Raw genomic sequence first — 27,418 nt, 5'->3', positions numbered from 1 at the left:
TTTCTATCTATTTATTTACTTATTTATGGCATTTTATCCCACATTAAATATGAATTAGATTGAAACCTAGGAGCATTTACATTTCTTTTCCCTCTGAAAGTGTAATGCATTGCTCCCCCAGGCTATCTCCCCAGGTATAGCCAGCTCTGCAATTTGGGGGGGGGGGGGCGCAGAGGTGGACCGGGGACAGAGCCTGTTGTTAAAAATGTACTAGCACACCACTGCATAGCCCTGTATTGTACTGGTAGCCAGTAAAGTTTTTGCAAACATGGTGTGATGTGGTAACCTTGCTTGCAACCTCTATTAGCCTATCAGGGCAACTGTTTGCATATCATGTTAGTTAATTTCCAGGACCTTAGCCAGGGCTGCAGGAATTCTTGAATCTTGGCAGTCTTCTGGTGACTTTTGAGCTTTAACAGTCACATGTGCTTCCCACAGCTGTTGCTTGCACAACACAGTGTACTGAGATTAATGACAACTCAGAATATTCCCAGCACGAAATGGACGAAATGGAGGAATCCAGCGGAGTCAGGCAGAGGAAAAAAGATAGCAAGGAACACAGCCACATACCTAATGGTAAGGGGGAAACCCATCCTGAGATTCGAGACCTCTGGCTGTATGTATGATGAATGGTGACAAGGAAGCACAACTTACAGGAGTGAGCTGTGTTGAGACAGGACAGATCACCTATTTGCCGGTTCCCTTTGCTAGTATTGTGTTTTTGACAGTTTTAAAAAGGAATTGTTTACAGAAAGGGATCTAGGTGTCGTTGTTGATGATATGTTGAAACCTTCTGCTCAGTGTGCTGTGGCGGCTAAGAAAGTAAACAGAATGTTAGGTATTATTAGGAAAGGAATGGAAAACAAAAATGAGAACGTTATAATGCCTTTGTATAGCTCCATGGTGCGACTGCACCTCAAATATTGTGTTCAATTCTGGTCACCACATCTCAAAAAGGATATAGTGGAATCAGAAAAGGTGCAGAGAAGGGCGACGAAAATGATAAAGGGGATGGGGCAACTTCCCTATGAGGAAAGGCTAAAGTGGCTGGGGCTCTTCAGCTTGGAGAAAAGACAGCTGAGGGGAGATATGATAGAGATCTATAAAATAATGAGTGGAGTTGAACAGATAGACGTGAAGTGTCTGTTTACGCTTTCCAAAAATACTAGGACTAGGGGGCATGCGATGAAGCTGCAAAGTAGTAAATTTAAAAGAAATTGGAGAAATTTTTTCTTCACTTAACGTGTAATTCAGCTCTGGAATTCGTTGCCAGAAAATGTGGTAAGGGCGGTTAGCTTAGCGGAGTTTTAAAAAGGTTTAGACGGCTTCCTAAAGGAAAAGTCCATAGACCATTATTAAATTGGACTTGGGGAAAATATTTCTGGGATAAGCAGCATAAAATGTTTTGTACTTTTTTGGGGATCTTGCCAGGTATTTCTGACCAGGATTGGCTACTGTTGGAAAAAGGATGCTGGGCTTGATGGACCTTTGGTCTGTTCCAATATGGCAATACTTATGTATAGACCGCGGGACACAGCAAAAGCATGCAGGTGAGGCCCTGGCACAAAATATAGGATGAGCCTTAAGAAACCAGAGGCTGCACAGTGTGTACAAATTGTCTTGCTAATAATATTTCCTGATTCTATACACCAAAACCATGGGTTGTCTCCTGCCTCTTGTGAGGAACCCCTAAGGGTCAGGGAAGAAGGGATCCGGAAGAGGAGCAAGATGGGTAGGTTTCATAGGGGATCCTAGGGGCTGGGAAGCCATGCCCCCATGGAGGCATACGTTTCCCAACAGCCGGAGAAGGGAGGAGGACTACAGTTCCCAAGAACCCATGCAAAGCCCTGGGGGCAAGCAGAGGGAGCAGCAAGGGAACTACAAGTCCCAGGATCCCGAGGGAGAGGAGTGGGATTGGCTGAGGAGGAATAATCGGGAGGGAGAGGGCCAGCTGGGGACCATAAAGGGAGAGGAGCTCATGGAATGGGAGGTGGAGAAAGAGGTTGGAGAGGAGATCCAAGCCCAAGATGACTGGGGAAGTGAGCCCATGGAGATTGCTGCTCTAGCTCAGGTACAAGGGAAGAAGTTGAAAGGCTTCATAACAAACCTTCTTCAAGGCTGGGGAAAGCTTGGAGGAAAAGTTAAGCAGCTGTTCCACTCAAGGGGGAGAGAGGTGCCATGCTGGGGAGGCAGTGAGTGATTTAAACTGTGTCCAGAAGTTATGCCATGTCTTTTTCACAAACACAGATACACCCTAATCCACTATAGAATAAGTAGTAATATTTAAACTTTCTATTTAGACAAAAATTAAACTGAACCCCCAAGATGCCAGACTCTGCATACAATGCAACACCACAGAAACAGAAAATGTCCCCTAGTACTGTGCAAAATATAAAGACAGCAGATGTAAATTTGAAAAAAACAAACTAACAAATACCAATCACCACTTTACAAATTAACAAATAGAAATAAAACAAATATAGAAAATAATACCATTTTATTGGACTAATAGATTTAGCTTTCAGAGGCCAAAACATCCTTCCTCAGGTCAATATAGTATAGTACTGTTACAGTATCCTATCCTGACCTGAGGAAGGGGGTTTTGTTCTCCGAAAGTTAGCCAAAATGTATTAAAATTAGTCCAATAAAAAAGATTACCTTGTTTACATGTTCTATTATAAACATTTATTAACACATCTACAATACTACTTTATCCTAGAGCAAAAAAATAAAAATATATATTTTATTTACAGTTTGTTGTCTCTGGTTTCTGCTTTCCTCATCTTCTTTTCACTGTCTTCCTTCCATCCAGCATCTGTCTTTGGTCTCTCTCTGCCATCCAGTGTCTGCCCTCTCTGCTGTCTCCTCCATCCAATGTCTGCCCTCTCTCCCTGGCTCTTCCATCCACATCTGCCCTCTATCTCTGCCCCTTCCATGATCCATCCACCATCTGCCCCTGTCTGCCCTCTCTCTCTCCCCCATCCATTCACTGTCTGCCCTTTCTATCCCTTGCATCCACTGTCTGCCCTTTCTCTCTGCCCCATCAATCCACAATTTGCCCTCCCTCTCGCTCCCCCATCCAGTATCTGCCCCTCTCTTTGCCCCTTTTTTCAGCCCCCAGTTCCAGCCCCACTATCTCACCAGTCCCCCATTTCAGCCCCAGCCCTTTTCTCCCACCAGTCCCAAGCTTCAGCCCCCCCAGCCACTTCTCCCTGTCCCCTTTTCAGCCCCCAGCCCCCAGTCCCCAGTTTCAGCCCCTGCCCCTTTTCAGCCTCCAGTCCCAGTACTAGCCCCCTTATCCCACTTACCCTCCTTTTCAGCCCCCAGTTCCAGCTCCCTTCATCCACATGCCTTTTATTAGGGCCCCCCTTTTCAGAACCATTCTCCCACCTGACCCACGCATGCCCCATTTTCCCACCAGCTCCAGGCATGGCCCCCATTTTCCCATATGGCCCCTTCTCAGACCCCAGTGCCAGTCCCCTTCTCCCATTCGAGAACCCCCTCCCCAGTCCCCTTCTCCCATCCAAGAACCCCAGTCCCTTCCCCACCCGTCCCCTTCTCCCATCCGAGAACTCCCTTCCCAGTCCCCTTCTCCCATCCAAGAACCCCAGTCCCCTCCTCACCCGTCCCCTTCAACCATCCAAGAACCCCCTCCCCACCCCCTTCTCCCATCCGTGAACCCCCTCCCCACCTCAGCTTTAGAAATGTTATGTAGTAGTAGTAGTCTCCTTCCCATTTGAGAACCCCCTCCCCACCCTTCCCCCACCTGAGAACCCCCACCCCACACACCCATCTGAGTCCCCCCCCCCCCCCGACCTACCAACCAGCTCCATTCTCCTGCCGCCCACCACCCTCACTGCCTTTAAAAAAAGAATTTGGAAGCGCCGGAGGGACAGGCAGCGCCTGTATTATCGACGACGACACCCAGATCCCTTTCTTGGTCCGTAACTCCTAACGTGGAACCTTGCATGACGTAGCTATAATTTGGGTTCTTTTTTCCCAGATGCATCACCTTGCACTTGCTCACATTAAATGTCATCTGCCATTTAGCCACCCAGTCTCCCAGTCTCATAAGGTCCTTCAGTAATTTTTCACAATCCTGTCGCGAGTTAACAACTTTGATTAATTTTGTGTCATCAGCAAATTTAATTAGCTCGCTAGTTACTCCCATCTCTAAATCATTTATAAATATATTTAAAAGCAGCGGTCCTAGCACAGACCCCTGAGGAATCCCACTAACTACCCTTCTCCATTGTGAATACTGCCCATTTAACTCCACTCTCCTATCCTTCAACCAGTTTTTAATCCACAACAGGACATTTCCTCCTATCCCATGACCCTCCAATTTCCTCTGTAGCCTTTCATGAGGTACCTTGTCAAACGCCTTTTGAAAATCCAGATACACAATATCAACCGGCTCCCCTTTGTCCACATGTTTGTTTACTCCTTCAAAGAATTGAAGTAAATTGGTCAGGCAAGATTTCCCCACACAAAAGCCGTGCTGACTCGATCTCAGTAATCCATGTCCTCGGATGTGCTCTGTAATTTTGTTTTTAATAATAGCCTCTACCATTTTCCCCGGCACCGACGTCAGACTCACAGGTCTATAATTTCCCAGATCTCCCCTGGAACCTTTTTTAAAAATGGGCGTTACATTGGCCACCCTCCAATCTTCTGGTACCACGCTCGATTTTAAGGATAAATTGCATATCACTAGCAGTAGCTCCGCAAGCTCATTTTTCAGATCTATCAGTACTCTAGGATGAATACCATCCGGTCCAGGAGATTTGCTACTCTTCAGTTTGCTGAACTGCCCCATTACGTCCTCCGGGTTTACCATGAAGTCAGTAAGTTTCTCCGACTCATCCGCTTGAAATACCATTTCCGACACCGGTATCCCACTCTCTGGTAACAGCTGAAGGAAGTAGAACAGCAGTGGGCAAAACTGAAAGGAGCTCTTTTAAAGGTGACAAATCTTCATGTAGAAAAGTACATAAAAGTAAGAGGAAAAAACAGCTGCTTTGGTTCTCAAATGCAGTAGCTGAAAAGGTAAGAGAAAAAAGTTTAGCCTTCATAAGTTACAAGATGACGCAGAACGAGGAAGACAGAGAAAACAATTCCTAGAAAAGCTAAGAGAATCTGGAAAAGTTGTTAGGAAAGCAAAGATACAAATAGAAGGAAGGATAGCCAGCAGTGGCGTAGCTAGGTGGGGTGCAGGGGGAGCGGTCGCTCCCCCAAACAGATTTTTAGAAGAGATGGTGCTTAAGCACCAAAATGCCTGCAGTGCTAATACCTTTCTCTGCCTCCTCCCCCCTCCCGAGACTTGCACCTACTCCGAGTTCTGTCTCTTCCGCCTGCTCTCTCCCATCCGCATGGTCGCTCGTTTTTAAAGCCCTGAGGCGTTCTCCCTCTGATACTGGTGATTCACATAGCCAGCCTTTTGCCAGCGTCGGAGCCTCTCCCTCACACGCATCCCACCTCTGCGGAAGACAGGAAGTTGCATTAGAGGAGGCGGGACAACAAAGGTAGAAGAAAATTATTTTTATTTAATACTTTGTAAGGACTGAGATGAACCTGCTTTGTAAAAGGTACATTTTTTCTATTTTTATTTTGCAAAGTACATGAGAAAATGCATTTCTGCTTCTTTTTTTACCAGTATTGCTTCTTTGAGCAGAGAGGAGAGGGTCTGTATTTCAATTTTTGTTGTTGTTGTTGCACTTTATTCTGTATTAGATTGGTAGCTTGGAATGTTGTCACAATTTGGGTTTCTGCCAGGTGCTTGTGACCTGGGTTGGCCACTGTTGGAAACAAGATACTGGGCTAGATGGAACATTGGTCTGACCCAGTTTGGCTACTCTTATGTTATATAGATGAGGGTCTGTCCATGTTCTGCATATGTGACTGAGGTGAAGGATTCTGATAGCATGTAGCGTCTGTGTAGGACTGTGTAACAGTGCAGCTTATTCCAGTTTCCCAATAGTAGGTATATTAGTGCTCCAGAGCCCATTGTAATATATATGGCACTGTCTTTTCATAGGTAGGTTAGGGCTGTTATGGTGGTGAGTTTTGTGTTCTAGGGCAGTGTTTCCCAAATTGGTTCTAGAGTACCCCCTTTCCAGTCAAGTTTTCAGGCTATCCACAATAAATATGCATGACATTGATTTGCATATACTGCCTCCATTACATACAAATCTTTTTCATGCAGATTCACTGTGGATAGCCTGAAAACCTGAATGGCAAGAGGGTACTCCAGGACCACCTAGGGAAACACTTCTCTTGGTCCTACTGTAATATTTATAGCACCGTCTTTTAATACGTAGGTTAGGGCTGTTATGGTGTGGTAAATTTTGTGTTCTAGGACAGTCCTGGAGTACCCCCTTGCCAGTCAGGTTTTCAGGCTATCCACAATAAGTATGCATGACATTGATTTCCATATACTGCCTCCATTACATACAAATCTTTTTCATGCAGATTCACTGTGGATAGCCTGAAAACCTGAATGGCAAGGGGGTACTCCAGGGCCACCTAGGGAAACAGTTCTCTAGGTCCCACTAATATTTACAGCACCGTCTTTTCATAGGTGGATTAGGGCTGTTATGGTGTGGTAAGTTTTCAGTATAGGTTTTGGGTGTCTCTGCAGGGGGTTGTGTTATTTCACAAAGTGTCTAGCCCTATTTGAATGTAGGCTGTGGGGCAAGGGCCACCTTAGTGGCCTTTGCCACCCAAAATAAAAATGCTCAAGACTAGTGTTCTTCACATCCTGTAGAATCACCTCACAAACAAAAGCCCATTTGATTTAAACAAGGTGCCTAGCAATGGAAGGAATATGTGTGCTATTCCTGAGGTGATGGTCATGATTTGAATATATTTACTTTGTAGTTAAAAAGACAGGTTGCCTGCTCTGGCCAGTCCAGGGACCTCTTCTGTGTCCTGCCTCTTGATATAACTTACTGTTTCCTTGTAGGCAGGACGCAACAGAGACAGCCTGTATTAATCCGTGCCTGCTACAGGCACTGTTGTCTAGCTGATACCAACCGGCGCCTATTTTATAAAAGTCTGCTCCCTCTGAGATCAAAACCTGGCTACGCCTCTGATTAGCCAGTATTGGGGGACAAGACATTTTATAGATTTGTAAATGTAGGAAGAAGTGCCAAAATGGCACAGTGAGTGACAGGGAGGAATATGTAGAAACTGATAAGGATAAAGCTGAACTCCTTAACAATTATTTCTGTTCTATGTTCATGGATGAAAGGCCAGGGGTAGGACTGCAGAAAACAAAGGGGATGGATATTTGGTAGACCAGAACCAATTCTCAGAAGACTGTGTTCGGGAGGAGCTAGCTAAACTAAAAATAGACATAGTGATGGTGTCTGATGGAATACATCCGAGATTACTCAAGGAACTCATGGAAGTTCTGGCAGCTCTGTTGTCTGACCTCTTCAATGCTTCCTTAGAGTCTGGAGTGGCCCCAGAGGACTGAAGAAGGGCGGATGTGGTCCCTCTGCACAAGGGTGGAAATAAGAAGGAGGATGGGAATTTTAGACCTGTTAGTTGGAACTCAGTGGTTAGTAAACTAATGGAAATGCTTCTAAAGCAGAGAATTGTGAAGCTTCTAGAATCAAATGGACTGCAGGACCCGAGGCAATATGATTTCACTAGAGGCAGGTCTTGTCAGACAAACCTGATTGATTTCTTTGACTGTTATACTTGGTTGGAAGTCTCGGTTACATTCTTTACTATTGCAGTCTGGCTTTAATAAACCATAAGAAATATTTCCTCATCCATAACTTTAAATCTCTATAAATGACGTTTAACAGAAGAATGTCTATAATTTTTTCGATCTGCTGGTCATTAACTTAATGGCATGTCCTCTTGTTTTTTTGTTGTTAGAAAAGTTATACAGTCGTCCCCTATTTAACTGTTCATGATAAGCATAAGAACATAAGCATTGCCATACTGGGTCAGACCAAAAGTCCATTATACCCAGCATCCTGTTTCCAATGGGATCTCAAGTACCTGGCAAGATCCCAAAAGAGAAAAAACAGATTTTGTACTGCTTATCCCAGGATAATAACAGCTTATGGACTTTTCTTGTAGGAAAGTGTCCAAACTTTTAAAAAAATCTCTGCTAAGCAGGGCTGGCTTTACCATTGGACCAGGTGAATATCTAGCCCAGGGCACCAGTGTTTAAGAGCACCAAAATGTCCAGCCTCTGTGTTGGCTACTGAGCTTTATTGTGTTAAGAACTAATTTTGTGCTGATACTAGATATGTGATGTAGTTTGTAAAACTAATAAACATTTAAATACAAAAAACAAAGGGGATGATATTCAGACTGCGGGAGTTAGCCTTGCTAACTCCTGAGGTCAGTGGTGATGCCGGATACTCATGGCCGGGCCATTTCCAGTGACTGGCAATGAATATCTTGTTTATTTTTGCCAGTTTGAACTTAACCAGCCAAGCCGATATTCAGCACTGGCTTGTTAAATTCAAACCAGTGAAACATATTCCAGGTATTCACGTGACCAACATGGCCATCAAACCCACGCTGAAAATTGGCAAATAGCCAGTTATATCGAGTAATATAACCGGTTAGCCTCCAACCGCTAACTGGTGATATTCAGCGGGAGACAGCCAGCTATCTCCTGCTGAATATCACCAAATAGCCGGCTAAGTACTATCTAACCAGCCAGGCACCATTCCTGTCCAGTTAAATGATTTTGAATATCAGGGGGGAGGAAGGGGGAAGTGTGCATTTGGAGGAGGGGGCTTCTGGAAGCTACTAGACATCTGTCCAACACATTGCTTATTTTGTCATTGTATATTACATGTGAGATCACATGCTGATCAAGACACTGTCCCAAGAAGCTTAAAATTGACCATGAGTTAATGTGTGACCCTCAGAAAAGGAGGATCAATGCCAGTACATGATTGCGAACTGATCTTAAAGTGATTGTGTAAAGGTCATGTCACAGACTGAGATCTAAGCTAGTGAGTCCCTTTCTCCTTACTGCTGGCACACACACATCTTAAGACAATGAGGTAGGCGTTTCTGTCCTAAGGAAGAGCCCCCTCCCTATCCATCTTCAAATCCTTGCTCAAAGCCCACCTCTTCAATGTTGCTTTCGGCACCTAACCTTTATACCTTTCAGGAAATCTAGACTGCCCCAATTTGACTGCCCCTACTTGACTGACTGTACATTTGTCCTTTAGATTGTAAGCTCCTTGAGCAGGGACTGTCCTTCTATGTTAAATTGTACAGCGCTGTGTAACCCTAGTAGCGCTTTAGAAATGTTAAGTAGTAGTAGTAGTTTTGTAAATCCTGAACCCACCCTGCACCCCAGCTTCAGAAACTGGAGTGGAAATGTCTTTCTTCTCCCCATATGAAGTTCATTTTTTCGTGTTCTGTCTACAGGTGACTCTGAACCTCTGCATGACATCCCCAACCTTGACTACTGGAAGAGGCAAATGAAAGTGAGTAACCAGACACCTTGTTAGACTGGAGTAAGGGTTGCCCAGATTTGGTTCTGGGGACCTGCAACCAAATCCTCTTTTCAGGATAGTACAAATTAACCTGCTTCTGGGAATATCAGAACTCAGGAATCTTCACTGTTGATATCCTGACTACATGACCTGGTTGCAGGATCCACAAACTGGAGTCTGAAAAATCCTAGCCTGGTGGATCTTGTAGGAGAATGAATACAGGGGAGTGTTTGCAGCAGTACTAGAGGTACTTCTTTAAGAAGGGTAACTCCTATTTGGCAAAATAATCACCATTTTGTACATGGTTCCTCCTAAACTTTCCTTGACTTCAAGGTGTGTCAGTGGAAGAGTAGTGATGCCAAGCCACCTGCAGTCCATAGTGTACATAGAACAGCATGGTGGTTATATTTATAACATGCCTTTTCAAGTGAGTTACCTAAAGCATAACATACTATCATATACAATAAAGCCTATTAAAAAGTTCAAAGATGCACCTATCTTGTAAAGGCAACATAAGTGTGCATGTGAGTAATAAAATAGGCACCCAGAGCCAACTCCATTAGTGGAACAATTTATACCTGCTAAGAGGAAGGTTCCAATTCTATAAGTGGTCACCTCCGTTTAGGCATCCTGATGTTGTATGTTGAGAGTCTGTTGTATAACACAGTGTTTCCCAAGTCCGGTCCTGGAGTACCCTTGCCAGTCAGGTTTTCAGGATATCCATAATAGATATGCATGAACTTGATTTGCTTACACTGCCTCTATTATATGCAAATTCTTTCATGCATATTCATTGTGGATATCCTGAAAGCCTGACTGGCAAGGGGTACTCCAGGACCGGACTTGGGAAACACTGGTTAACAGTACCTGCGTGCCTGGATTCTGTTATAGAACACTAGCATAACCTGGTATCAGCACTCCTTACATTTGCATGCCCACAGTTAAACCAACCATAGATCTGGTGTAACTGCAGTCGTGTAAATGCGGCAGGGATGGGATTAATTTATAGTTGCATGCAGAAGTGGGAGCTTCACCCATGTCATGCCTGTGCTCCATCCTTGTGTATTATCCCTCTCCCCCTCATTCTATAACAGGTCACCTAAATCTAAATGCCATTTGCATGCTTACATTTATAGAATACTGCCACTCAAATGGGCAAGAGTACACTTAACATGCGTAAATGGCAGTAATGCGGCTACATCATCACACTGCATGCAAAAAAGAAGCACTTAACGAGCTTCAATTTTTGGCCTCCAAAGTGCTTCTTTCTTGCATGCTGTGTTAATGTATGGCGAGTTAAGAAATGTTTATAAACAGTGACTAAACAATGATATCACAGAAGATATTTGTATTGGTGAATTAAAAGTAGAAGAAAAGTGAAGCAAATGAATAAAAATTGAATTAAACAAATAAACTTGGGAGGTTTTGAGCCAATGATTAGTCTGAGTCATAAGGAGTCTTGGCATTTAACAAAATTGAGTGGGTTATACCCTGCCAGTGGCTGTTAGCTTTGATTGCTGAGGCTTTTTATCCTTTTTTAATTTAAAATTAAAATTTCAAATTTTTTTTTTCAAAAGAGAATGGTCTGTTTGAGGAATATTGTTTGGTCACATTATTATTATCAGTACTGGGATGTGAAAGGTTTCCACAATTTTTTTTTTTTTTTTAGTTTTACTAAATTTGGTGGAACAGTTCAATTTTGTGTGGACAATTTTAAAATAGCCATTTTCCATATGTAAAACATATGTTGCACACAGAAAATACTTTATGAAATTATTTCAAACTCAACTAAATAATAACATTAAGACATAATGATAAATGATTGAAAAAAACACAAAAGTCAACAAGTTATAATGATAAAACATGCAATTATTCAGCAATTCCTTTTATAAAGAACTAATAAAAATAAAGTGTATGATATCCATCTGTTCTTGTATATTACTACATCACTATGTACCTAGTCAGAAGACCAGACATCCAGTATATCAGCCAATGAACTCTGATTTACAGGTCAAGGTAGAAGACTCAGTGAAAACCTGCCCTTGCAAACCAGATAGTGGATACAGAACTAAACAATACCAGCTGAGGTGTGAGGCAAAAGCCAAGACTTTAATTGGTAATGAAATCATCATACCCATCAGGATCTGCATTGATTTTGAAAGAGAATTCCAAAGCCTCAGCAGTATTCTGGAAAATACTCTAGCCTTGCGAACACAAGGGACCACCAAGATAGCCTCAATTTTAGGTCTTAAAACTGCAGGAAATGATAATCGGAGATGGAAAAACTAAAATCCAAAGAACGAGCAATGTAAATATAGAAAAAGAAGCCTTTATCTTGCCCTCCCCTTCTCCAACGTTGTCTGACGAAGGGCGGGAGCACCTCCGGGGCTAGAGGAGGCCTTCGCCCCGGTCTTTCCCTTTCGTTTCACCATTTCTGGGACTCGAAAACGCCGCTCCGCATTATTCAACGGAGGGACGAGAGCGTTCACGCTGCACCTTCCCTCACGGACGCCATCTTGAATCCTACTGTTTGTACTTTTTAATATGTCATTAATACTGTATTTCTGATTTAGCTTATGTAAGCCACATTGAACCTGTATCCAGTGGGAAAATGTGGGATATAAATGCTTTTAAATAAATAAATAAATAAATAAATAAAACTAAGGATTCAGGTGCCCAGAGCTGCCAGAGGTGTGCTCTGACATTCTTTGGTGAACTTTTGAATATGAAATGCTACAAATTGTGGATTTCCTGGTTTTGGGGTTCATTTTAAATGTTCAGGTTTTCACTGACCACTCTAAAACATGACTGTAAGAGGGTGTGAGAGGTTTAAGAACCAGATAAAGAAGTTTTACTATTTAAATTTTATTGGTTTGATAACTGTGGAGAAATGTGCAGTGGGGAAGTATGCAGGGAGGAGGTGGGAATAGATCAATGATTGGCTGTTTGAGGCCCCAAGGGAAGCTATGAGCTTGATGGGTATGTGAGGCAAGCCTGAGGGGCAGTGTGAAGACAGGAATAGGAGCGAAGGTCCTGGCAAAGGACACAAATTTGGATCAATGAGGTGGCAGGAGGCAGGGCAGTCTGGAGGAGAAGAACTGGGAAGGAGAAGCAGAAAGTGAGAGAGAACAAGCCTTGTGTGTGTGAGGCTGCAGGCTGAGAGAAAGACAGCAGGCCAGCCAGATTGCATGCTGGCAGAAGAGAATAAGCCCAGGCAGGAGAAGTGACTGGCAGGGTGAAGACAGGGAAGAAAGCCTGAGGAAAAAGGAAGATGCAGGTTGGAAATAGGCAAGCCAGCACAGAGAAGGGGCTGCATGCTGTTGAGAGCGCAAGCCTGAGCAGAGGAGACAAAAGCTGGAGGCTGAGAGAGGCTAGCCTGCAGCGGAGAAGGAATCCTGAACTATGAGTAACCAAAGAGACAGAGTGAGAGTTGCAAGCAAGTCTGGGGAAGTGTAGAGCACTGAAGCAGTCAAGCAGTGGGAAGGAGGGATTCCAGAGCAAACTCGGACACAGGAGAAACTGAGCTGCAGTTTGCCTGTCCAGAGAGGGGAATGCTAGCCATGTGACTGCCTGTCCTATAAAGAAGAAGCCTATCCAGAAAGGGAAGAAGCCCCACAAAGAAGAGAGAGAGAGAGACTCCCCCTCCCCCCCAAACCGAGTGCCCAGACTCCAAAGGAACTGGTTTTGGAGCAACTGCTAGTATGAGTGCCTATCTGCAGGAGGATCCAGTGTAAAAGCATGCCCATTCAAGTGTCTGCACCTAAGAGACCCTGCCCTGGGAAAGGAGCTGCTCAGCCTAAACCTTGAGCCCTGTGAGTGCCTGCAGTTAGGGGCCTACCTTTAGGGGGTTTAGTTTAATGGTCCGTCAGTTCAAGTAGTGGATGTAAACGGGTGAAAAGGGAAACAATAAAAGAAAAAGGGGTGTATTTTGGGAGGTTTAGATAGGAATTTCCCACGCTTATCTTTTTATTTAAATTTAGTTAGTCCACAAGGCTCTTTGCCAAAGAAACTGACCGAGTTCAGGAAGTCAGGGTTTTCCTTTTTTGAGTTCTTTTGACTCAGGATAGTAGATACCCTGGAGTTCCTGAGTCAGTGAGCTGACCCCACCAACCGAGGAGATGTGGATGCAGAGATGACTTGGGTACCCAACAAAAGACAGCAGCGATGCTAGTGAAGAACGGATATACCAGTAACATCATTGTGTGCACACAAATTGATCCCAAAAAGAAAAAAAAATCTCAGATCTGAGTACAGTAACTGTCATTACACACTCACTGTAATACACTTATCTGAGGGAAGCCTGGGTGTATGCAAATCTGTGAAAACTTGTAAAAGAAAATTTAGACTTGGGGACAAAGAGTCTAGACCCTGGGAAACAGAGTTGAAGTTACATTAAGGGGAAAGGAGTAGCTGGGTATATTTGTCTGATGCTTATTTCAGAGTAATTGTGAATATTTATCCTTGAAGTATTTATTGTAGAGTAACCAAGTTTTAGTAGCAGAGGTAGTGGAAGGGTGAAGTGATAATCAAGTTTGTGATAATGTTTGGGATGTCTTGTGTTGTCGCAAGAGTTGGATTGGGGTCTTGGTAATTTTTATTGTAAATTTGAACATCTTATTGCCTTTGTAATTTATTGCAATGTATTTAACATTATTTATTTATTTGTTGTAATTACCTGCTTCACCACTAGGGGGTTTACACTAAATATAAATTAAACAGAGGGTGTCCACAGGAACAACTCCAGTAAAGTGTTTAACCAATCCACGAGGCACAAAGGAATGAAAGAAAAGGTTTAATCATAACAGCACTGTTTATGATCGGGGTAGTGAACCCTTAGTCCACAGTATTATTATTATTAGCATTTGTATAGCGCTATCAGACGCACGCAGCGCTGAACACCTGACACAGAGAGAGACAGTCCCTGCTCAATAGAGCTTACAATCTAAAAATACAGACAGACAAGACAATTAAGGGCGAGGGAAGTACTGGGTGAGAAGGAACAAGGGGAGGGCAATTGAGTAGTGGCTAGGAACCAAAAGCAGTGGTGAAAAGGTGGGATTTCAGCATAGATTTGAAAACAGGTAGAGATGGAGCTAGACATACAGGCTCAGAAAGTCTATTCCAGGCATAAGGTGCCGCGAGGGAAAAGGAACGAAGCCTGGAGTTAGCAGTGGAGGAGAAGGGGGATGACAAAAGAGATTTGTCCAGTGAGCGGAGTTCACGGGGAGGAATGTAGGGAGAGATGAGAGAGGAGAGGTAATGGGAGGCTGCAGAATGGATGCATTTAAAGGTCAGTAAGAGAAGCTTGAACTGTATGTGGAAGCGGACAGGGAGCCAGTGAAGTGACTTGAGGAGTGGGCTAGTGTGGGTATAACGATTTTGGCGGAAAACAAGTCGTGCTGCAGAATTTTGGACAGACTGGAGAGGAGAGAGATGGCTGAGTGGAAGACCAGTGAGAAGTAAATTGCAATAATCCAAGCGAGAGGTGACAAGGGTTTGGATAAGGGTTCTGGTAGCGTATTCAGAAAGGAAGGGGCAAATTTTGCTAATGTTGTAGATAAAGAAACGACAGGTTTTGGCGATCTGTTGAATATGCGCAGAGAAGAAGAGAGAGGACTCAAAGATGACTCCAAGGTTATGAGCCGAGGAGACAGGGAGGATGTGAGAGCCATTAACAGAGATAGAGAATGGGGGAAGAGGGGAGGTGGGTTTAGGGGTCCACCCCGATCTTCCCAGGGCCCTCGCTCCAAGTGCACAGAGTTTCCAGGTGCTCTTTGGCTAGGATCAGGCGACCCTCAGGAGGAGGAATGCTGGCTTCGGCCTAACCCCTGGTAAGCCTTTCCTCAGCTGAGAGGTGCCCAGCTCTACCACCGGCTGCCTTTCAGGTGCTGTGGAGGACTTGCAGCTCATCTGCATATCCTTACAGCCTTCTCCGGGGTGACACCCAGGTCCACTCCGATCCACTCAGGGCCTCCGCTCTAGGTGCCGCGCGCCGGGGCATTTTTCTCTTTACATCTAATCTTCTTCCCAGTTGCTAAAGTACCTCAGTCGTTTATGGCCCCTATTCACATTCTCTTCCTAGCCCTGTCCCTTCCTAATCTTTTCCCTCACCCCCTACCTCTCTCCGCTACAGGAACACACTGCCCATCCATCGACTTCATCACCTCACCTTCTCTCCTACCCTCTTCCTCCCTCTTGGCTTTTAATCTCCGTCTCTTTCTTCCCTCCATTTTGCCTTCCCCATTCCACCTAAATACTTCTCGCCTTCGACGCCTTCATGGCCACACCTCTCCTACTCTCCTCCGCTCTCTTTTATTCCTTCTCTTACTCTCAGCTGGTGACATCAATCCAATCCTGGCCCTCCTCACCAACTATTATCCCAACACTACAGATCTCACCGCGACCTCTCTAACCTCATCTCTATTCCTCTACTCCCCTCCTCTCCTCTTCCCTTCTCTTGCGCCCTATGGAATGCCCGCTCTATCTGTAACAAACTCCCCTATATCCAGGACCTCTTTATCTCGCGTCACCTCCATCTGCTCGCCACAACAGAAACCTTGCTCTTCCCTGATGACTCTGCTTCAGTCGCAGCCCTCTGCCATGGCGGTTATCTTTTTTCACATACTCCTCACCCTGCTGGTCGCGGGGGCGGTGTTGGACTACTTCTCTCTCCCTCCTCCAGATTTCAACCCCTTCTTTCACCTCATTCTCACTGTTTGTCCTCCTTTGAAGTCCACTCTATCCGCCTTTTCTCTCCTCTGCCTCTTCGAATAGCGGTCATTTATCGTCCCCCTGATAAGTCCCTTTCATCCTTTCTCAGTGACTTTGATGCCTGGCTTGCCTTCTTCCATGATCCTTCCTCCTCCTCTCTCATCCTTGGTGACTTTAATATTCCTGCTAATGATCCTTACAACTCTTATATTTCCAAGTTACTCGCTTTAACATCTTCCTTTAATCTCCAACTATGCTCCACCTCCCCCACTCATCAAAATGGTCACTGTCTTGATCTCATCTTCTCCTCCAACTGTTCACCCTCTAGTTTCCTTGCCTCTGATCTTCCCCTCTCTGATCGCCATCTTATAACTTTCACACTTAAATCTCCTCCCTCCCAGTCCCGTCCTATCTTATCTAATTTATCTAGGAATCTTCACGATATTGACCCTTCATCTCTATCCTCCCATGTTTCAAACCTCCTCTCTACTGTGGCACCATCCACGTCTGTCAATGAGGCTGTTTCTTCTTACAACAATACTTTATCCTCTGCCTTAAACACACTTGTACCTTTGATGACCCGCCCTATAAGGCGTACAAAACCCCAACCTTGGCTGACTTCTAATATCTGCTACCTACGTTCCTGTACCTGCTCCGCCAAACACCTCTGGCGGAAATCTCGGGCCCTTGCGGATTTCTTACACTTTAAGTTCATGCTGACCTCCTTCCAATCTGCTCTTTTACGCGCCAAACAGGATTATTATATCCAACTGACCAACTCTCTTGGCTCTAACCCTCGACTTCTCTTCACCACATTGAACTCTCTCCTCAAGGTGCCCTCTCCCCCAACTCCCTCTTCATTATCTCCTCAGACCCTTGCTGAATTCTTTCACGACAAGGTTCAAAACATAAACCTTGAATTCTCTACCTCGCCACCTCTCCCTCCACTAGTCCGTTCCCCTCTCTCTCCTTCCCCTCATTCCTTTTCCTCCTTTCCTCCTTTCCTGAAGTTACTATAGAGGAAACTACACTTCTCCTTTCATCCTCAAAATGTACCACCTATTCCTCTGATCCCGTTCCCACCCACCTTCTTAATGCCATCTCATCTGCTCTTATTCCTTTTATCTGTCACATTCTCAACCTCTCGCTTTCCACTGCAACTGTCCCTACTGCCTTTAAATTACCCTCTAATTACCGACCCATCTCCCTCCTCCCTTTTCTCTCCAAATTACTTGAGCGTGCTGTTCACCACCGCTGCCTTGATTTTCTCTCCTCACATGCTATTCTTGACCCACTACAATCTGGTTTTCGCCTTCTCCACTCAACCGAAACTGCGCTTACTAAAGTCTCCAATGACCTATTACTGGCTAAATCCAGAGGTCAATATTCCATCCTCATTCTTCTTGATCTTTCCACTGCTTTTGACACTGTCAATCACAGCATACTTCTCGATACCCTGTCCTCACTTGGATTCCAGGGCTCTGTCCTTTCCTGGTTCTCTTCCTACCTCTCCCTCCAACCTTCAGTGTTCACTCTGGTGGATACTCTTCTACTTCTATCCCTCTGCCTGTCGGCGTACCTCAGGGTTCTGTTCTTGGTCCCCTCCTCTTTTCTATCTACACTTCTTCCTTGGTTCATTAATCTCATCTCATGGCCTTTCCTACCATCTCTATGCTGATGACTCCCAAATCTACCTTTCTACCCCTGATATCTCACCTTGCATCCAAACCAAAGTTTCAGAGTGCTTGTCTGACATTGCTGTCTGGATGTCTCAACGCCACCTGAAATTAAACATGACCAAAACCGAGCTTCTCATTTTTCCCCCCAAACCCACCTCCCCACTCCCCCCGTTTTCTATTTCTGTTGATGGCTCTCTCATTCTCCCTGTCTCCTCAGCTCGAAACCTTGGGGTCATCTTTGACTCTTCTCTCTCCTTCTCTGCTCATATCCAGTAGATCGCCCAGACCTGTCGTTTCTTTCTTTACAACATCCGTAAAATCCGCTCCTTTCTTTTCGCGCACACTACCAAAACCCTCATCCACACCCTTGTCACCTCTCGTTTAGACTACTGCAATCTGCTTCTTGCTGGCCTCCCACTTAGTCACCTCTCCCCTCTCCAATCGGTTCAAAAATCTGCTGCCCTTCTCGTCTTCCGCCAGGGTCGCTTTACTCATACTACCCCTCTCCTCAAGTCGCTTCACTGGCTCCCTATCCGTTTTCGCATCCTGTTCAAACTTCTTCTACTAACCTATAAATGTACTCACTCTGCTGCTCCCCAGTATCTCTCCACACTCGTCCTTCCCTACACCCCTTCCCATGCACTCCGCTCCATGGATAAATCCTTCTTATCTGTTCCCTTCTCCACTACTGCCAACTCCAGACTTCTCGCCTTCTGTCTCGCTGCACCCTACGCCTGGAATAAATTTCCTGAGCCAATACGCCTTGCCCCATCCTTGGCCACCTTTAAATCTAGACTGAAAGCCCACCTGTTTAACATTGCTTTTGACTCGTAACCACTTGTAACCACTCGCCTCCACCTACCCTCCTCTCCTCCTTCCTGTACACATTAATTGATTTGATTTGCTTACTTTATTTTTTGTCTATTAGATTGTAAGCTCTTTGAGCAGGGACTGTCTTTCTTCTATGTTTGTGCAGCGCTGCGTACGCCTTGTAGCGCTATAGAAATGCTAAATAGTAGTAGTAGTAGTAAAATGAGAAGTTCAGTTTTAGTCATGTTTAGCTTCATATGGCGTTGAGACATCCAAGCAGCAATGTCATACAAGCAGGATGAAATTATGTCCTAGATTACGGTAGAGATTTAAGGGGTGGAGATGTAGATCTGAGAGTCATCTGCATAAAGATGGTATTGAAAGCCATGGGATGAAATCAGGGTACCAAGAGAAGAGGTATAGATGGAGAAAAGGAGGCGTCCAAGGACAGAACCCTGGGGGACACCAACTGAAAGCGGGATGGAAGTTGAAGAGGAACCGCCAGAGTGAACACTGAAAGTGTGAAGTGAGAAGTAGGAGGAGAACCAGGAAAGAACAGGGCCCTGGAATCCAATCGAGGCTAGCGTATCTAGGAGTATGGTGTGGTCAACAGTGTCGAAAGATAAGCTTAGCTGAAATTGGGTGGCGGAGCAGTTGGGGGGGAAGAGGGGGTGGTGGTCGGGAGGTGAGGATAGGGGAGGGCAGACTTATACGGTCTGTACCAGAGCCGGTGATGGGAGGCGGGACTGGTGGTTGGGAGGCGGGAAATACTGCTGGGCAGACTTATATGGTCTATGTCCTGAAAAGGACAGGTACAAATTCAAGGTAAGGTATACACATATGAGTTTGTCTTGGGCAGACTGGATGGACCATGCAGGTCTTTTTCTGCCGTCATCTACTATGTTACTATGTTACTATGTGAAGTGAGAAGTAGGAGGAGAACCAGGAAAGAACAGGGCCCTGGAATCCAATCAAGGATAGCGTATCTAGGAGTATGGTGTGGTCAACAGTGTCGAAAGATAGGTCAAGAAGGATAAGGATAGAATAGAGACCTCTGGATTTAGCCAGCAGCAGGTCATTAGAGAATTTGGTAAGTGCAGTTTCATTAGAGTGAAGAGGGTGGAAACCAGATTGGAGAGGGTCAAGAATAGGTTGAGAGGAAAGGAAGTCAAGACAATGGTGGTGAGACGCGTTCAAGTAATTTGGAGAGGAAAGGAAGAAGGGAGATGGTGCGATAGTTGGAGGGACAGGTAGGGTCAAGTGAAGGTTTTTTAAGGAGTGGAGTGACAACAGCATGTTTGAAGGCCATAGGAACAGTTGCAGTGGAGAGTGAGAGATTAAGGATGTGACAGATGACAGGGATGATAGTAAGAGAGATAGTGTTATGTTTAAATCATTTTTATTGGTTGTAACAGTCAGATAACACCTTTCTTGCCGAAAAATGAAATTTATACATAAATTGTCAACCAACAGGCTGAAACAGCTCATCATGTTACAGTATAATATTTACATTTTCTCCCTTCCCTCCCCCTCCTCTTAACCATTAGTACTCCCTATATCTTATCACATTCTAGTATTACAAATGTCACAGAAAAACCCCCAGCAGTTGACAAACGTCTGGCTAAATTATTTCAGAATAAACTCTGTGGTTCGGCTTCGACTTATATGAGTTATTTAACTATGTTAATCTCGAGGAGTACCCTACCCAACAACCCTACCCTCCCCCTCCCCCCCCCCCCCCTTTTTGCTCCATTACCAAGTCAACTGTGTTTGTAATTCAGTGCACACAAGAAGTCGGCATCTAAGGAAGTGGCATCTCTCCTTGTACATTGCGTACCCGACTTTCAGTAAGCACCGAACCATCTTTACCATTATCCCTAGCCCCTCTGTTTGATGACAAGCCTATGGGACCTTGCATCGGCTTTAAAATTTCAACAATAGGCTTTGTGCCTTAATCGGTAGGGTAATCCAAAGCATTTCCCACTGAGCCTTAAACTTGAGACCTGCGGGGCTTTCTAGATTAGGCACCCCACACCTGTCTATTCTCATTTGTCGCACCATTTGTGCACGCCATGCCTGTAAGGGGGGTATTTCTTTTGCCCTCCAGAATTGCAGTATGGTGGTTATTCCAAAATATATAGCCAGCTTGGCAAATGCCTTAAAGCCCTCTGGAGCCTCTGCAGTTAGCCTAAAGCGGTTAAATAAAATTAGGGGATCATATATGAGAGTACAGTTCCACAATTGGTCTATTCCCGCTATGATTTGCCTCCAGAACTGTCCCGCCAATGGGCAACCCCAAAACATATGCCCCAGAGAAGCCGCTCCCTGGTTACATTTGGGGCAGGTTCCTTTAGTATCAAACCCCGCTCTTAGCGCTCTGTGAGGAGATATGTGTGTTCTCAACAGCCATCTATATAACCTCTCTCTTTGGGGTATGGAAAGTCGTTGCTTATACAAAGCTTTCAGATATGATCTGCATTCTTCCTCTGTAAGTGTGCAACCCAGGTCCCCTGACCAGTCCCGTGCAATCTGTCTAAAGTCTAGTTCTGCTGCAGTGTCCTTCAACTGCCGATGATGGAATCTCAATGGTACTGAGAGTTGCGCTCCCAGAGTAAACTCCTCGGAGAGAACCTCCACCACATCCTCCGTGAGGTCAGTCCACTCTAGAGAAGCAACATAGTGGCTCAGTTGACAATATGCAAATTGGTATGTCGGGGGGATCCGAAATCGAGTCTGAAGCTCTAGGTATGAGAGAATTTGTCCCTGTTCCGTGACTACGTGTGCCAAGTATATTATCCCTTTTTGCGCCCACCTACTAAAGACGCTAACCCCTTGGCCTGGAGGGAACGCTGGGTTATCGCATATAGACAGCCAGGGGGACGTTCGGGCAGAGAAATGATAGCGTCTACACACCCATCTCCACGTTTCCCTGAGGGCCTTCAGTAGGGGATGCCTTCTGGATGCTCCAATGGGCAATGGTGTCCCAGAATGGAGCAGATGACTAAAGTGTATGTTTGGGAACATCAGCGTCTCCACTGGCGTAATGGAAAACTCAGATGTCCCTCGATACCAATCATTTATGTGTCTCATGGAACTTGCGATTGCCAAAAATTTAATGTTCATAAGTCCCATGCCGCCCCCCTCCCTTGGGCCTGTCATTAGATGATATGGAATTCTCGGTTTCTTCCCTTGCCAAAGGTACTTTTGTAGTAGACGTTGTAAAGACTTTTCATCTTTTTGTTTCAAAAACAACGGTAATTGTTGAAAAACGTATAGCCACTTGGGGACTATCATCATATTAAACAGCGCTATTCTGCCCCATATTGTAAGTGGTAATTCCCTCCACATAAACAACTTATTTTTAGTCATCTCCATCAACGGGCCTATGTTTTCTTTATATAGGGAGGCCCCATCTCTGGTTATATACACTCCCAAATATTTCATTTTTGTTGTCTCCCATCTCAGTAAAGCCTCTCCTTGCCAGTTTAATTTTATGTCACTATCCATGGGCATCGCGCACGACTTTGAGAGGTTAAGGCTAAACCCTGATAACTGCCCATACTCCTTAATCAGTGACAAGGCAGCCTTAAAGGACTCTTGCGGGTTAGTTAATACCAGTAGGACGTCATCAGCATAAGCTAAAGCTCGAACTTCCTGTTCCCCTAATCTCACCCCCCTAATTCCCGGGTCTGAATTTAGATAGCGTAGTAATGGCTCTAATGTAAGATCAAACAAAAGAGGGGAGAGTGGGCAACCTTGACGTGTTCCCCTGCTTATTGGAAACCCCTCTGAGATCCCTCCATTTGCTGTGACATGGGCTTTCATACCGGAATATAGGGCCTTTATGATTTGTTTCATTTCGGCAGGAATTCCTATCCAGTCTAGAACACAAAATAAGAAGGTCCACTCGACCCTGTCAAAAGCCTTTGAGGCGTCGAGGCTCACCAGTAGCCCTGGGATCTCCTCATGCCGACATTTTGCCATTGCCAGTAAGACTCTTCGAATGTGTGTTACCGAGTGCCTTTTTGGGATAAATCCCACTTGTGTAGGTTCAATCACACTTGGGAGATATGCGTTGAGCCGTGTGGCCAGGATCTTTGCAAGCAGTTTGATATCGACATTAATCAACGAGATGGGCCTATAAGATTCGGGTTCCTCCCCACATTTCCCGGGCTTCAACAGTAGTGATATGGAGGCAGTGTTTTCATGCAATGGGAATCGTCCCTCTCGAATTACCGCCTGGTGATATTCAAATAATGGACCTAGCAACTGGGGCTGGAGCATTTTGTAAAATTCTCCTGAGTACCCATCCATTCCGGGAGCTGAGAAAGACTTTAACCCTTTTATTGCGTCTGACAGTTCTTTAAGTTGAATAGGGGCCTCTAGGCCTGCCATTTCAGACTCTCCCAATTTTGGCATTTTTGCCCTGCTAAGAAAGTCATTCATATGAGCCTCCGTGGCAGGCCGATTGGCCCTGTAAAGGTCACTGAAATGTTCCTGTAATATTTGGAGGATCCTATCTGGGTTATTAGTAAGGTCACCTGTCTTTCCTTTCAAGGCCGATATTGTTCTATTTCCCTCCCGCTTCCGAACTAGCCGGGCCAGCATACCCCCTGCTCTGTTTCCAAAGCAATGGAACTTGTATTTTTGGAAAGTTCTGTTCTGTAATGTTTTTTCATGCAATAGGGAGTTTACCGCGGCCTGTAAAGACAAATAAGCTTCTTTAGTAGCCGTGGACCTTTGTTCTATATACTGACGTCTGGCTTTCCGCAGCCGCCTATTCAGCTGTAAAAGGCTAGCTGCATTCTTTTTCCGTTTACTTGCTACATATGCTATCAGATCCCCTCGCAGCACCGCCTTTCCTGCACACCAAAACAACTGCGGGTTCGATTTGTGGTCTTTATTGAACAATTCATATTCTTCCCACTTTTTCGCTAAGAATTTTTGAAAAGATTTATCCTTTATCAGATGTCCCGGAAATCTCCACCGTCTGGACGGCTGAAAGCCTCCTGGGGCCTCCAGCTCCAACCAGACAGGGCTATGATCAGATATCAGAACCTCCTCTATTTCCGTGTCCCTTACACCATGGAACAAGGCTGCTGAAATGAATATGTAATCTAATCTTCCCCATGTCCCATAGGCCCTGGACCGGTGTATATAATCTCTTTGGTCCGGGTGCAAATTACGCCATGTGTCCACTACAGAGAGAGAGTTGGTAAACTCTTTTAACATCAGTGAACCCCTCCTACCTTCCACTCCCCTTCCACCCTCACCTGAATAATCCATCCTGGGGTCTATGGATATATTCATATCCCCTGTTACAATTAGGTGTTTGTCTTCATATGGTATCATCCTCCTCAACAACCCTGGAAAGAAGGAGCTGTCTGGAGGGGTAGGAGCATAAACATTCAGTAGATATAACTCCCTCCCTTGTAGCCATAACTTAACCAGGAGGAATCTTCCTTTGGGATCATGAAAGATCTTCTCTACCTTACAGGCCAGTCGGCGGTGAATGCATATTGCAACTCCTCCCCGTCGCCCATCTGTGGATGCATATATCACCTGTCCTATCCACCCCTGTTTGAGTTTTTCATGTTCTGCTGTCGTCAACTTTGTTTCCTGTAAGCAAGCTATGTCTGCATTGAGGTATTTTAAGTGTGCCAGAATCTTTTTTCTTTTAATGGGAGACGTAATGCCACCTACATTCCAAGTGACTATTTTACAGTGTGCGACTGTGTGGGCTTGTTGTTTTCCAAAATTTATACTCTAATAATTTGGCCCCTGGGTCCCAGCCCTTCCCCAGTGGCATCATCCATTTTCCTTCCCCCATTAGTACGCAGTTCCTATGCATTCCTCCCTTTTGCCTAACCCATGTGTGTGACCCAATTCTTTTAGCTCTGGAGCACCCTCCCCCCTTGAAACATTGGTTCTTCCCAAGTCTCCGTCCCCCTATCCCATTGCCTGAACCCCCCTCCCTTCCAACCCTTACCGTTATTTCTCTGCTTCCAGGTGACACTTTACCGCTGTGAGATTTCCCCTCTCCCCCCCCCCGTTCCCTCCTCTCGGTCCCAATGGTAGCTCCCCCCCCTTATTAATTTAGATCCATTCTAAAATAGCCCTTAAATATATAAACTTCCTCCACCATTAGCTTTATCAATCTAACAGATATCATATTATCACTTTAACTGTGTAACATCAACAAATGCCCTATACAACCTTAGTAAATCACATCATCATGTTTCCTCCTATACTTGCAAAGGTTACGTGGTTCATCAACAGGAGTTCTCTGTTCTCATAGTCAAGGTGGCGCATCATCAGGCGCCTTTAATTCAGTGTCTATAAATTGCTGGGCCTCTTGCACTGATTGGAAGGAGCGCCATTTGTTTTCGTGCTGGATCTTTAAAACAGCTGGGTAAAGTAGCAAGAATCTTGTTTTTCTGTTGACTAATGTCGTGCAGAGCGGATGGAATCTGCGCCTTTGTTCTTGCACTCCTGCAGAATAGTCTTGGAATATTCTTATCTGGTTTCCGTCATAACTCAGAGTGTCTCTTTTTAAACGGAAGCCCCTCATAATTTCTTCTTTGTGCAAGTAATTGTGGACTTTGATTATCACCAATCTGGGTCTTTGCTGCCCTTGTTGCCATCGGCCCAGCCTGTGAGCCCTTTCAATGCACAGTTCTCCGTAACTATCAGACAGAGCCAGTTCTTTTTTAAGCCACTGCTCCAACACGTGCCCTAGGGTTTTCTCTGGAATTGCCTCTGGTAGACCCACAATGCGCAGGTTGCATCTTCTTGCTCTGTTCTCCATATCTTCAATTTTGTCTTGTTGTGCCTTGAGTTGCTCTGTCATCCGGGCTACATCTTGGGTGCTCTGTGCTCTGGTATCTTCCAAAGCAGATATTCTGCTTTCCGTTTCTCCCAGCCTCTTCACTGTATCTGCCATGTTAGCTTCCATGTTACTCATTTGGCGCTCTAGCAAATCAAATCTGGGGTTAAGTGCAGCACTCACTGCCATGGTGATTTGGGCCAATTGTTTTTCAGAAAAGTCCCCCAGTTTTTCAAGTTTTCCTTCAGCCATTCGTGCTCCTGTGGGTGGAGGAGTATTTTTCCCCTTGTCAAATTTGGTGCCACTTCGGGTTGTGCCAGCAGATTTAGGCTTCAGATATTGCTCCATGCAGTCTATGTTTCGTCCTGTGCTGTGCTTTGTACACCTGCACTATGGAGCTGGCGTCCTTATCAGAAAATATCTGTGGGACCGGGTTTTCTATGCCCAGTGTGCACTGCTATTCCATCTTCCGGGACAGTTTGGATACTATGACCAGGGTAACACTCTCTTTGATTTGATTCTTTATCCGACATATATTATAAATCACGCTGAGCACAGTTCTTCTCCTTTATATGCAGTTGGTTTGTCTAGAGAATTTGCGCGACTGTTACAACGAGTTCGTTAATTTACCAAGTCATTATTGTGTCCCTGCATCTCTATTGCGTAGGGTTTGGCTTATTTCCCCTTTCAACTATGGGTATTGTAAGGGACCAGGGCTAATGCCTTCTTCAAGTCGGGGAGGGAGCAGCAGAAAAGGAGTGTCTCTTAATCTCTCCTTTATTTATCGATCTTCCCTGCCTCTGGGCCCGATTCCTTACCAAGCCGCCATCCGCCGCGTTGTTATGTTGCCGTTCATTCCTCTGCCCGCTCTATAATTCTTCCGGCCGCCATCTTGAATCGCGGCGCACGCGGTGCAATTAATTTCGGCTACGGTATCGCAGGGCACTTCTACCAGTACCCGCATGTGTCTCCGTGCTCTCGAGACCTTTATGCAGCGTTGTTTGCCGCAGGCGAACCCAGCAGTCGGGGGGAAGAGGAGATCTCTCGTGCGGCGTCGCGGAGCCCTCTAGTCGGCGGCCATCTTCCCGCTCGGCTCCGCCGGAAGTCCCAAGAGAGATAGTGTTAAGTAGATAAGTGGGGATGTGATCAGATGAACAGGTAGTACATTTAGAGGAGGAAAGAAGAAGGGCAGTTTCCTCAGTAGAAACTTCAGCTAGGGTCTGTGGAGAAAGAGAAGGGGGAATCAGGGACGGAGGCACTTTGAGAAGAGAGTTCAGTGTGGCGAAGAGAAGTTGAGGGTTAGAGCCAAGGGAATTGGTCAATTGGGTGAAGTAATCCTGTTTGGCCCGTGAAAGGGCAGACTGGAAGGAGTTAAGCATGAATTTGAAATGACTGAAGTCGGCAAGGGTGCGGGATTTAAGCCAAGAATGTTCAGCAGAGTGGGCACAGGAACAAAAGTAGTAGATTTTAGAGGTCAGCCAAGGCTGGGGTTTGGTACACCTAGTAGGATGGGGCATGGGAGGGGCAAGAGTGTCCAGAGCAGAGGATAGAATAGTATCATAGGAAGAAACAGCTTCATTGACAGACTTAGATAGAGTGGTGGAAGAGAAAAGGTTAGAGACACAAGAGGACAGAGTAAGGGGGGAATCTTCAATAGCTTGAAGATTCCTAGATGTGGGGGTTGAGATTGGGTGGGACTGGGGAGGAGGGTGTTTAAGTGTGAAGGTTAATAGGTGATGGTCAGAAAGGAGGAGAGCTGAGGAACAGAAGCAGGAGGGGAAGCAGTTAGAGGAGAGGATAAGGTTGAGACAGTGACCATTTTGGTGGGTAGGTGCAGAGGAGCATAGCTGAAGACTGAATGAGGACGTTAAGGCAAGGAATTGGAAAGCATAAGAGTCAGAGGAATCATC

At 45.2% G+C, this 27,418-nt stretch overlaps 1 protein-coding gene across 1 annotated transcript in view; it reads left to right on the top strand.

Annotated features, from left to right (window-relative positions):
* Positions 1–27,418, top strand: part of LOC115464627 (sterol O-acyltransferase 2-like) — a 327,319-nt gene that overhangs the window by 1,407 nt on the left and 298,494 nt on the right. Inside the window, 2 exon segments of the mRNA XM_030194991.1 lie at positions 439–576; positions 9,415–9,473. Coding sequence (XP_030050851.1) covers positions 501–576; positions 9,415–9,473 — 135 coding nt within the window. The 5' untranslated portion in view covers positions 439–500.

The sequence above is a fragment of the Microcaecilia unicolor genome, chromosome 3 (genome assembly GCF_901765095.1).
Source record: "Microcaecilia unicolor chromosome 3, aMicUni1.1, whole genome shotgun sequence".
Taxonomy (NCBI): domain Eukaryota; kingdom Metazoa; phylum Chordata; class Amphibia; order Gymnophiona; family Siphonopidae; genus Microcaecilia; species Microcaecilia unicolor.
The sequence above is the reverse complement of the archived record's forward strand: the minus strand, read 5'-3'. Positions and strand labels throughout refer to the sequence as shown.